Source organism: Hippocampus zosterae, chromosome 3 (genome assembly GCF_025434085.1).
Source record: "Hippocampus zosterae strain Florida chromosome 3, ASM2543408v3, whole genome shotgun sequence".
Taxonomy (NCBI): domain Eukaryota; kingdom Metazoa; phylum Chordata; class Actinopteri; order Syngnathiformes; family Syngnathidae; genus Hippocampus; species Hippocampus zosterae.
In genome coordinates this window covers 21,844,149-21,856,392 of record NC_067453.1, presented here as the reverse complement: position 1 = coordinate 21,856,392, position 12,244 = coordinate 21,844,149, and the positions used below count along the sequence as shown (strand labels likewise).

The window sequence follows — 12,244 nt, the reverse complement described above, 5'->3', positions numbered from 1 at the left end:
TTGCAGTGGACACCCACCATTCGAGGGGGATACGGAACAGGCTAGTCCATGAGGAACGAAAATCTTTGTATGATTAGCACCCATTGAAATGCATTGGGGGTTTATTTATTTTTTGATACATCCCCCGCCCCATTCTTCAAAAATTAATATTTTATTAATTAATTAATATTCAATGTTTTCCACAAAAAATAAGGGGATGAAACTCTTGAAAAAGAAATTTAGCAAATCCATGAGTGCTGAGCGAGTATGTGTTGGGTCCACTGTTCTTTAAAATGGCTTTAATAACGAAATAGGTTTTCTGCATGTGGCAGGTGTAAAACTGTATCAAGTAACCTACATATACATTGGGATGAAACTTTAATTGATGAAGGAAAGAAAGGGTTCCACATTCATGACTTTGTGAGCTTCATGACTTTGTCCAGGATGCTTTTCTGACCATATCGGACCAGAAGTGCATTTCTCTGCCTGCGGCTTAGTCTCTCTAGCGAAGCCTGGTCCTCCATCAGGACCTGGTCCTCGTCCAGGTTGGGGTAGCCCATCATGGTCAAACGTGCCGCTTCATGGATGAGCCGTCTCCACTTGCTCTTTAATTCCAAGAGCCCGTCGTTGGAGAAGACCTGAGAAATAGTCTCATCCTCATCCTCGTCGTCCTCCCATCCGTCATTGTTTTTGAACTCCAAGAACTCTTCGCTGGACATGCACAACACCTGAAACCATCCACACCACACATCAATGCGTACGTTCTTCTATGGTATTAATTTATATTTGAAACATTATTTGGGCATGAATGCTGCATAACCTTGAGCACACTGTGTAGCTCAGAGTGAGTGAAGCAGCCGTCTTTGCCGAAAACAAACGCTTCTTTATCCCTGAGCAACTCCCACATCTCTGCCAACAGCTGTTGATCCCCATCCGGCTCTGTAAAGCGAAATTATTTTATGATAGGGGATTTCCCTGATAAATTGCAGCTCATCGTTTGTGCTTCTACTATATTCTTCTATAGTGCAGATTTTTAGTAAATCCTTTTTTATCGGTCATTACAGTATACATCCAGGTAAGTCAAGTCCGAATTTTGAATTGTGGTGATGTACCATGTTGTGCCACAACATGCCTAGCAGCACTGAGCTCTATTGAAAGCGATACAGTGCAATTACAAGATCAAGAGAAAGAGGCACAGAAGATCCCCCAAGACCGCTTGAGATATTTACCGTAACATATATGTTAGTGTCCGTTAGCCTGTCTTTGGTGTTTTGCATTCTATATTAGCATGAAGCTAGAGGCCTTTTGTTATTAATTGGTTTAGTTAAGCAACACACAATCACCCAAAAAAAAAAAAAACGCCCATTACGAATGGGTTTTAAATTCACATAAGCTGCTCTCGGAATTATCATAAAGAGATTAACCTTTTGTGGCCGCTTTGTACAGGTTGACGACGGGGATGTCGGCGGTGTCGGAATCGTTGTCGGAGTGCGTCTGGGTGAAGCCGTACATGTGCAGCAGCTGCCAATTGGCCATCTGCCCGTATGTGTTGAACACCTCCTCGCCTTTATTGATGGGGCGCACGCATACCATCTTCAAAGAATCCTGGGGAGTCGGGGGGCAGAGGTCAGAAGCAAAACTTTTCAGCGGGAGTTGACAAAAGCATGTCAGAGATATCTCAAGACACCTGGAAAATGTTTCAAAGAGTACATAGGGTGTCCTTTAAACAAACATGTAGTTAGTTACTGGCGTGAACTCCAGATTGGCATTGTGTTTGGACACATGGTTGAGCATATCGGCCATGGGAACCATCATGGGTGGATTGGGTGAGTCCTCCTCATCATCTTCATCATCATCCTCTTCTTGTGGCTCTTGGAAGCTACAAAAGGAAGAGGAAAAGGCCTTTATTTCGGTTTAGTGTCAAACTCAACATAAAACAAAATTTACACATTGTGTATTTAAAACAACCAGATAGCTCGACACTGTAAAGTCCATTTAACTTAATACTAACAAACAATGTGAAACGCCATAGACAGGCTAAATTGCATTGCAGTTTTAGAACTCTTTAAACCAGAACATAAAACAACAGATTACCCCGGACATCATCTCTGTATTCTCTCTGGAAGTTAACCAGGTCTTTGTCCACCGCCTCTAGTATGCCGGTATCTCACAGGAGTGAATCTCATTCCTCTTTGGAGCTGAATGGACTATTAGCAGTGTCTCGTTATGACCACGCGGCGGTGCTGTTTGACCTACAAGGAGCATTCACTTGCCACATCACCATGTTTGATATCTAACCCTAAAAAAATGCAATGTATCATATGGCTCGTTGGTCTAGGGGTATGATTCTCGCTTAGGGTGCGAGAGGTCCCGGGTTCAAATCCCGGACGAGCCCTGACTTTTGACTTATTTGCCTTGAACTTTTCTTACACACCATGTTAAATAAAATAGATCACTCTGAGATGCTCAGAAATGAGGTGTTCTGTCCAACCGGTTTAACTTATGATTTCAAACAGTTAACAACAGTTCACTGTGTATATGCATTCATTCATACATTCATTTTCCAATCCGCTTTATCCTCACAAGGGTCACGGGGGATAGGGTCACAGCTGGGATAGGCTGGAGCCTGCCCTAGAGGTACCCCTGGTTGGGAAACAATGCTTTAAGTAATATTAAGTGCTTAAAATGCTCAAAGGCACGCATTTTTTATCTCCTGAGAAGAATGGACTATTACTGCTTCTTACTAAGTTGAGACCGTCTCCATGTATAGCTGAATATTTGTGTTATAATGCCCCCAGATGACCACAGTGCCCATAACAGACGAAGCTGCACAAGATCCATTGCACTGAAGCAGAAAATATAGTAAAAACTTCACTCTTTTTGCCTTCTATTTACCTGTATGTTTGTAGAAAATACATAACGGGGGTTCACCATAGTGTATGCATTAACAGAGCAGGAAGAAGGGGTGGAATTTCATGTTCAATAAAGTACAAGCATAAAAAACTATGTTTGACCAACCTGTACGCCATGACAAAAGCCACAAGGTGCGTGTACAGCTCCAGAGTGTGTGTACGGGTGTTCCACATGTCAGGATGCTTGGAAATAAAGGGCAGGACTACATCTCTGTATTCCCTCTTGATGTTAGCCAGGTCTTTGTCCACCGCCTCTGGAATGCCGGTTCCTCGCAGTAATGAATCTCGCTCCTCTTTGGACCTGAATGCACCATTAGCAGTGTTTAGTTATAACCACACGGGGGTGCTGTTCAACCAAGAAGGAGCTTTCACTTGCCACCTCAACAAGTTTCATGTCACACCCGATAAAGTTAACCAAATGTATTGCGTGGCTCGTTGGTCTAGGGGTATGATTCTCGCTTAGGGTGCGAGAGGTCCCGGGTTCAAATCCCGGACGAGCCCTGATTTTTGACTTAATTGCCTTGACATTTTCTGACACACCTTGTAAGTTGAAATTGATCTCTCTTATTTGCACAGAAATAAGGTGTCTTGTCCCACTGATTTAATTTATGATTTCATCCAGTTAACTTGTGTTTCTTTACTCACCAGAACATGGGGTGGTCTAGCATCTTGAAGTCCGTCCATAATGACAGGTATGGTTTCCATTTGGACTGTGTTGTCGTGTATTCATAGAGCAGAGCCAGCAGGAGCGGCACCCACCCTGATGTGCTCTCCAGGGAGTCCTTCTCTGAGGAGGAATTGAGGGCTTTAAAATTGGGCTTGACTTCGGAAATGGAACAGATTACAGATTCCCGTTGGGTCTCCCTTTCAAGCTGTTTTTTTCAAGGCCATTTTCCCATGACAATTAAGAATGAAGCAATAAATTAAAATGTATAAATAAATACTTTGTTCTAGTCCAAAAAAAAATTACAGGAAAATCTTCAAAATGGTGGGGGCGATTGATGATGCAGCAGAGAAACACTGTATGATTGCAGTAGTTACCTTGCTCCAGCAAGGCTGCAACGTGTGTCGTGCCCTGGTGAAGAAGAGCCGATCTGGGGATGGTGAACAACACCTCGCCTTCCCCGATGTCTTCCTGAGCTACCATCCCGTAGTCAGCCACCACGCCTCCCTTACACACTTGAACCTGAATCAACAATTGAAATGATCAAACAGTTCCCCTCAACCAGTATTCCGTTTCGAGATCGCCCTATGTGCCGCAGGAAAGTATTCCATTTCACGTCAATGGTCCAAAAATTACTCACATTCCGGGACTACAATATTTACTTTCCATCATTGTTCAAAGATCAACACCTGTGACCTATTATGACAGGCAGATCAAATCAATAATGTTCCACTTGATTGCAGAATGGACATATCTACTTTCTGTGACACTTTTGTTTGGGAGTGCACTGTGATTTTTTTTTTTTATGTAAAATGTGTGTTTTAGCTCAATCACTGTTGGGGAAACACTGATACAACAGACACAAGAAAGGATTCTGCTCTTGAGAGCACATACTTTCTTACTGAGCACTAGACTGACGCAATCGCACCACCGGAGGAAGTTCTGCAAGGAAGCATCGTTGTCCACCTGCACAAAAGAAAGAACCAAAACTGTTTTGCAAACCCCTCAAATGGCATGTATACCATAAATAAAATATACAGCCGAAGTCACGACAGCTCATTGAAAAGAGCATTGAACTCAAAACAACATTACTGAGGTAAATTTACCACTTCGGGGGAGAAAGGTTCAAGATATTTATCTATCCATCTAGATAGATAGCTAAAAAATATTAAACAAAAAGTACTCTGTGGGACACCTTTTGCTCTCTCTATCACAAGACAACATTCATTCATCTTCCCAACCGCTTGATCCTCACTTAGGGTCACGGGGGGGGGGGGGGGGGGGGGGTGCTGGAGCCTATCCCAGCTGTCTCCGGGCAGTAGGCGGAGGACACCCTGAATCGGTTGCCAGCCAATCGCAGGGCACACAGAGACGAACAACCATCCACGCTCACACCTAGGGACAATTTAGAGTGTTCAATCAGCCTGCCATGCATATTTTTGGAATGTGGGAGGAAACCGGAGAACCGGAGAAAACCCACGCAGGCCCGGGGAAAACATGCAAACTCCACACAGGGAGGCCGGAGCTGGAATCGAACGCGGTACCTCTGCACTGTGAAGCCGTCGTGCTAACCGCTGGACTACCGGGCCGCCCCACAAGACAACATAATCACTTTAAATATATTTCGATTAATATTTCGTTACTCGCCGCAATATTTTAATCAACGGTTTTGATTTTCTCAAACTCAATACAGTATTTAGTTTTTCTATCAGACTGAGTGACAATAACGTTTAGTGCACTTGGAATCAGGACTGTATTTTGGTTCTTTGTACACCAGCAGAAGACAATAAAGTTTTGGATAGAAAAATGCATATACGCTTCTATGCACCCGCATGCGACTGAAGTTAGCTTCCGACGTGGTTGGCTAAATGTCAGATAAAATGCATTTGGGATGGTTTACTGTTACTTAAAATATATTATCACTGTATATCTACCATACGCTAGCAAGATACAAAATATGTAGTTAATATACTATTTATCGCCACAACACGTATAACCTACAACGTATATCTACTCGTACTTTCATTCTTCGCACCGCAACGTTCCATTGTCTTAAACTAAATCGATCTGACGGAACCGAACCTTGGGTCGTTTAGCTTCACAAGCCATTTTCTGGTGTCTTAACGAATCCTGTCAAGCGGAAACAGCCTCACGGTCCATGGTTAACTAATATACATTAGCCAGAAGACCCCGTACGAAGACTTGCAGGGACACAGTGTGGACACTCGGGGTCGATAAAGCTAATACAAAATGCGGTCAGAGCAAAGCAGCATTTTGTTAGCGGGAAATTCTGCTGATGACAAAATATGTGTTATTTTTGCAGCGTTAGAAACGTGTCAATTTTTGAACGCGTTTTTAAAATGTAAATTTCCACCCTGAAAAATGACTTACAGGATATCACCACTACCAATAGGCTTCACTCCAACGACAATGCCGGTTCATGAATATTATATAATATATTAATATTAAGATACTTTAGTAAAATGAAACCATCCCTTTTGTGTGTGGCATTTATAACCTGTTAAGCCAGTGCTTAACCTTTTTTGGTTTGGGTACCGCCGAACCTTTTTGTCACACCACGAGTACCCACAGACTCATGCGTGTTGATGATTCTCCAAAAGTAGAACATAACACAACGGACTACACTAGACCTATCCCTCTGGATGTTAACCAGGTCTTTGTCCACCGCCTCGGGTATGCTGGTTCCCCGCAGTAGGGAATCTCGCCCCCCTTTGGACCTGAGTGGACCATGAGCAGTGTCTAGGTATGACCACGCGGGGGTGCTGTTTGACACAGGCGCATTCACCTGCCACATCACCAAGTTTTAGGTTTGCTGCTAAAACAATTATCGAGAAACATATGGCTCGTTGGTCTAGGGGTATGATTCTCGCTTAGGGTGCGAGAGGTCCCGGGTTCAAATCCCGGACGAGCCCTCATTTTTCGCTTAATTCCCGGGAACTTTTCTAACCCACCTTGTAATTCAAAGCCATTACTACAAAGTGGCCTGTGTAAAAATGAGTTTGACACTCCAACCCTAAATGGCCCCATCTAGATGTAACCCTGGTTGGGAAACAATCCTTTAAGTAACAGTTCAAGACAAGTGGTCAACAAAAACAAAAATGCTCAAAGACATTCTTTATCCCCTGCGAAGAATGGATTTTTACCTGCATCTTACTGAGAAATGTGCGACCGTCTCCGTGTACACCCGAATGTCTGTGTTGTACTGTGGCCACAGTGCTAACTATTTAGTTTCACTATTGTGTATGCATTAACAGAAGAGGGAGATTGGGGGGAATTTCATGTTCAAAATAATCTTTAAAAAAAACATCACAATGTTTGACCAACCTATTTCCCATGACAAAAGCCACAAATTGCATGTACAGCTCCAGCGTGTGTGCGTGCGTATTCCACATGTCAGGATCCTTGGAAATAAAGGGCGGGGCCACATCTCTGTACTCCCTCTGTATTTTAACCAGGTCTTTGTCTCCCGCTTCTGATATGCCGGTTCCCTGCAGTTGTGAATCTCGCTCCTCTTCGGACCTGAATGGACCAAGAGCAGTGTCTGGTTATTACCACGAGGGGGTGCTGTTTTGCCCAAGAGCATTTACTTGCCACATCAACATGTATCATGTGTGGCCCACAATACAATGGCTCTGGCTCGTTGGTCTAGGGCAGAGGTGCCCAAACTTTTTGGATCGAAGATCTACTTTTCGATCAACTAACCTCCCGGGATCTACCCTTACCGGCACGCGCGCACACACACACGCACACATGCACACCATGATGAGAAACAGCCTGAAACTGATGCATGCGATGCACTTTTGCAGCCTGTTAACTATCGTAGCTTACACGTACAGTTTTAAAGTGCTTCTCTGGGCCCTCCTAGATTCCTATTCTTTGCCCGTGCCCTCGGTGAATTGTACACAAAGCAAACTCTGAATGAGAATCATGACGATAAAAGATAGAGTGCAACAGCTCTGATCACAAGCTGCAATTGCAGACTGCTTAGCGCAAACAACTCCCAGTGATTTAATCACGCGCCACAGTAAATTCAAAATTTACCTGCTTTATTTTAATTTAATTTATTTATTTTTGTGAAAATGAGTGATAGGATGATTAGGGTGCAGCGTACATTAACACAAAAAATATATATTACTAACATGTACAAAGACACACAAATGGCTGTTTTGTTTTTTTCTCCTCGACACTCCTCGGATCTACTTGGGATCTGTCTTAGATCTACCTGTAGATCAGGATTTACCTATTGGGTACCCCTGGTCTAGGGGTATGATTCTCACTTAGGGTGCGAGAGGTCATGCATTCAAATCCCAGACGAGCCCTTGGTTTCAACTAAATTACCTTGAAATTTTCTGACACGCCTTGTAAGTTGAAATTGATCTCTCTTATTTGCACAGTAATGAAGCATACCGTCCAACCAGTTTAACTTATGATTTCCTACAGTTACCTTGTGTTTCTTTACTCAGCAGAACATGGGGTGGTCTAGCATCTTAAAGTTTGTCCATAATGACAGGTATGGTATCCATTTGGACTACGTTGTGGTGTATTCATACAGCGGAGCCAGCAGTAGTGGGGCCCATTCTGAGTTCTTCTCTGAGGAGGAAATGGGAAATATCCTTTTGAAAATGTTTAGCTCGTGTGGCATCATTCAAGCCTTTTACCCTGTTTTCTCAATCATTTTGCCTTGGTCAAACAACAGTTTGTTTACTGGTGTTGCCATTGAAAGCTTTTCTCACGTGAAGAACTCATGTTGATGTTTAAAGTGTGTGGCAAGTGCAGACATAAATCATAAATCAGATCACAACAATAATGCAAACACATCTGTGGCATTATCACTTCAAATTTTTCATGTTTCATGAAACAATATGTTTGCATGGACTGCATTTCTTAAATGCTGAATTTATCTTGATATTCAATCAAAAATGAATCAAAAACATCTGAAAATATAACTGAGACTGAGATGCAGCATTTTCCATCAAAATTTAATTATACTCTATTCCGATTAAGTTGTTCAGCCATAGTAAAAAACATGATTGCAGGAAGCAAAATAGTGGGCGCCAATAATGAACCGTGATACAGTGGAGAAACATTGTATGTTGCAGGAGTTACCTCGCTTCAGCAGGGCAGCAATGTCATCCCCTAGTGAAAAAGAGCCGATCTGCACAAGGGTCGGGGGGGGGGGCTGCTGAATCAGAATCATCTTTATTGGCCAAGTATGTAGAACACACAAGGAATTTGTCTCCGGTATAACACGCTGCACTAGTATCATCGTAAACAACAAAATCATTGAACCATTTTAGAGTAACCAGTAGTTTTGTAGTACCATACCATGTTGAGGTGCAATCGTTTGTGTAGAGAGAGAAGAGCAGTGGAGAGAGGACACATGCCTGTGGGGCTCCAGTGCTGGTGGTGCGTATTGATGATGTTGTTGCTCCCAGTCTCACCTGTTGTGTCCGTCCCGTCAGGAAGCTGAGGATCCACTGGCAGATCGTAGGGGACACACCGAGGTGGAGAAGTTTGGGGGTGAGGAGTTCCGGGATGATGGTGTTGAACGCAGAGCTGAAATCCACAAACAGAATCCTTGCGTAGGTCCCTGTGCTGTCGAGGTGCTCGAGGATGTAGTGCAGACCTATGTTGACTGTGTCTTCCACAGACCTGTTTCCCCGGTAGGCAAACTGGAGAGGGTCCAGCAGGGGTCCAGTGACATTCTTTAGGTGGTTCAGCACAAGGCGTTCAAAGGACTTCATGACCACAGACGTCAGGGCGACAGGCCGATCGTCGTTCAGTTCCGATGTTGCCGATTTCTTGGGAACTGGGATGATGGTAGACTGTTTGAAGCAGGATGGGACCTCACACAGCTCCAGGGATCTGTTGAAGATTTGTGTGAAGACCGGTGCCAGCTGGTCAGCGCAGACTTTCAGGCAGGAGGGGGACACTTTGTCGGGCCCCGGAGCTTTCTTGATCTTTTGCTGCTTGAAGAGTCGTCTCACGTCCTGTTCGTGGATCTGTAGTGGAGAAAAAGAGGGTGGGGGTAGGGGGTAGGTAGAGTGGTTTCTGGTAGAGATGGGTGTGTGTGGAAAATGGGGGTGTCCTTTTCAAATCGGCAGAAAAACATGTTTAGTTCATTAGCAAGACACTTATTGTTCACTGTTTGGGGGGATGGTATTCTATAGTTAGTGATTGCTTCCTGGCCATTCCATACAGATGCAGAGTCGTTAGCAGAGAACTGGTTTTTCAGCCTCTCTGCATAGCTTGTCTTAGCGATGTTAATTTCCTTTGTCCTTTCCTTGTTTCCTTCACCAAGCACTCTGTTTGCAATTTGGAGTGCCATGCATGTTTTTGGAATGTAGGAGGAAACGGGAGTAAACACACGCAGGGACACGGAGAAAATGCGAACTCCACACAGGAAGGTCGGAGCCAGAATCGAACCCTCCACCCCTGCACTGTGAGGCCTACCTGCTAACCAGTAGACCACCGTGGCGTGTTTGGCTCGCTGTCGCATAAAATGCATTAGGGGGTTGAGGTTATTGTTCCTTAAAATATAGCTAGCAGAAAATAGGTAGTTAATATGCTATTTATGTCCAGAGCATGTGGAACCTACACAGCTATCTTCTACTTTCATACGTCACACCGCAACATGACATTGTCTTCAACTAAATCGACCCGACGGAACCGAACCTTGGGTCGTTTGAGTTCAGAATTTTTTTATGTTAATTATAAAACCCATACCACTAAGCTTCACTGCCACGACAATGCCCACCGCCTGATATGGAATTCATCATATTAGTTTAGTTGTGCTGTAGTCATTTTGTTATATATGTAAATGTTTCATGTCTTCAGTGTGGCTCGTTGGTCTAGGGGTATGATTCTCGCTTTGGGTGCGAGAGGTCCCGGGTTCAAATCCCGGACGAGCCCAAGTTTTGTTGATGAGTTCGTCCATCCCTGTGGGCAATACGCGTTCTCCATTCCAATTCTCACAGCAATAAAGAAAGGCACCCCAAAATCTCGGCACTTGTTATATGCCGTTTTTCTCAGGTGTCACGTCTACATGTTACCATACGGAGTGCAGTTTTACTCCGTGCCTGAGTTTATGATTTTTTAAATAGAGACTTTACTCCGATAAATGTGGCTCGTTGGTCTAGGGGTATGATTCTCGCTTTGGGTGCGAGAGGTCCCGGGTTCAAATCCCGGACGAGCCCAATTTTTCTTGATATAGATGAGTTTGTCCACCTCTGTGGTTAATGCGCCTTCTCCCTTCCAATTCTCACAGCCAAAAAGGCACCCCGAAATGTCGTGAACGGTGATCATCCGTGCTTCCAAACTGTAATTCCTACTTACGACCACACCAAGGCGCAGTTTTACCCTACTTTGCCACGTTACCAAGGTTATCTTTTTAATGGGGACATTCCATTTAAAAATTGTGGCTCGTTGGTCTAGGGGTATGATTCTCGCTTAGGGTGCGAGAGGTCCCGGGTTCAAATCCCGGACGAGCCCATTCTTTTCCACGTTTTGGTAAGTGTTCAACCACCAATGGCATAAGTTCGACCAAAGTTCTTCATGTAAGTCATATCACGAAAACCACTGAAAATATGTATGACTAGTGCCAGGTGGGGCAACCCGGTGCCCCAATGGTTACCCCATTGACCTCAAAGTGCAGAGGTATTGGGTTAAATTCCAGCTCCGGCCTCCCTGTGTGGAGTTTACGTGTTTTCCCTGGTCCTGCGTGGATTTTCTCCGGGTACTCCTCCCACATTCCAAAAACATGCATGGCAGGTCTGATTGAACACTCGAAAATTTTCCTAGGTGTGAGTGCGAGCGTGTATGGTTGTTTGTCTCTGTGTGCCCTGCAATTGGCTGGCAACCGGTTAAGGGTGTTCCCTGCCTACAGCAGATTTTTTTTAAAAATGCCTCCTCACTACATGCAGGTCTAATCATGAACAACTGGTGGAAAAGTGGGAGACATGGTAGTTGACTGGTTAGCACGTCTGCCTCATAGTGGGGAGGTCCATGGTTTGATTCTGGGCGGTGGCCTTCCTGTGTGGAGTTTGCATGTTCTCCCTGTCCTACATGGGTTTCTCCCAGTATTCTGGTTTCCTACCACATTTCAAAAACATGCACGGGAGGTTAATTGGACATCTAAATTATCCCGTGGTGTGATTTTGAGTGTGAATAGTGGGTGTTTTGTCTATGTGTGCCTTGCGATAGATGGATGGATGGATGGGGAGATGGTGGCAAATCTAAGTGCTACAGGCCTTACCTGTCCCTTTAAGAAAAAATTCCATATGGGAAATGTAGTGTGATCGTTCTGCGTTGTAGCGCAGGGTAGCGGGAAGTTTTAGCACTGCGTTCTTCACGCTTGTGTGGGTGTTATGTTGGAAGCCAATAAAGTTTGTGCAATAAGACAACGTTATATGCCTGTTCAGCCTCTGTACTACGGTTAGGACATCAGTATACAGTACAGGGGAAGAAAAGAAAAGCAATATTGGCTTTTTGTTGCATTTTTTTAAAGTCACGTTTTAATTTATTCACATCACACGCCAAATACAATTTTAATGCTAATATTTTCAATTTAATACAGTATATAATTATTTTCCTAGTTTAACAGTGGGACTTTAAATTATTCCCAGCAACGCGGTGGTTTTACAGTGACGCACCATGGTCTCAGGCAGAA

The 12,244-nt window shown here is 44.0% G+C and overlaps 1 protein-coding gene and 6 non-coding genes across 8 annotated transcripts; 6 read left to right on the top strand and 1 right to left on the bottom strand.

Annotated features, from left to right (window-relative positions):
• Positions 1-252: 252 nt before the first annotated feature.
• Positions 253-6,395, bottom strand: setd6 (SET domain containing 6, protein lysine methyltransferase). Of its 2 annotated transcripts, XM_052061950.1 has the most exons (9): positions 5,638-6,384; positions 4,450-4,521; positions 3,933-4,077; positions 3,537-3,678; positions 2,998-3,192; positions 1,726-1,858; positions 1,404-1,584; positions 800-918; positions 253-707 (listed from the first exon to the last, which is right to left on the bottom strand). In XM_052061950.1, the coding sequence occupies exons 1-9, from the start codon at positions 5,662-5,664 to the stop codon at positions 390-392; spliced, it is 1,332 nt and encodes a 443-aa protein (XP_051917910.1). In that variant the 5' UTR covers positions 5,665-6,384; the 3' UTR covers positions 253-389. The 2 variants fall into 2 exon arrangements, with proteins under 2 accessions (XP_051917910.1, XP_051917911.1); XM_052061951.1 differs by lacking the exon at positions 2,998-3,192 and having other exon boundaries at positions 5,638-6,395.
• trnap-agg (transfer RNA proline (anticodon AGG)) lies at positions 2,303-2,374 on the top strand. Its single transcript has one exon. It is a non-coding gene; the product is annotated as a tRNA-Pro (tRNA).
• On the top strand, positions 3,321-3,392 carry trnap-agg (transfer RNA proline (anticodon AGG)). Its single transcript has one exon. It is a non-coding gene; the product is annotated as a tRNA-Pro (tRNA).
• Positions 6,396-6,416: 21 nt separating the features above from the next.
• Positions 6,417-6,488, top strand: trnap-agg (transfer RNA proline (anticodon AGG)). The gene has a single exon. It is a non-coding gene; the product is annotated as a tRNA-Pro (tRNA).
• Positions 6,489-10,416: 3,928 nt separating this feature from the next.
• Positions 10,417-10,488, top strand: trnap-ugg (transfer RNA proline (anticodon UGG)). Its single transcript has one exon. It is a non-coding gene; the product is annotated as a tRNA-Pro (tRNA).
• A 212-nt stretch (positions 10,489-10,700) lies between these two features.
• Positions 10,701-10,772, top strand: trnap-ugg (transfer RNA proline (anticodon UGG)). The gene has a single exon. It is a non-coding gene; the product is annotated as a tRNA-Pro (tRNA).
• A 223-nt stretch (positions 10,773-10,995) lies between these two features.
• trnap-agg (transfer RNA proline (anticodon AGG)) lies at positions 10,996-11,067 on the top strand. The gene has a single exon. It is a non-coding gene; the product is annotated as a tRNA-Pro (tRNA).
• The last annotated feature ends 1,177 nt before the right edge of the window (positions 11,068-12,244 follow it).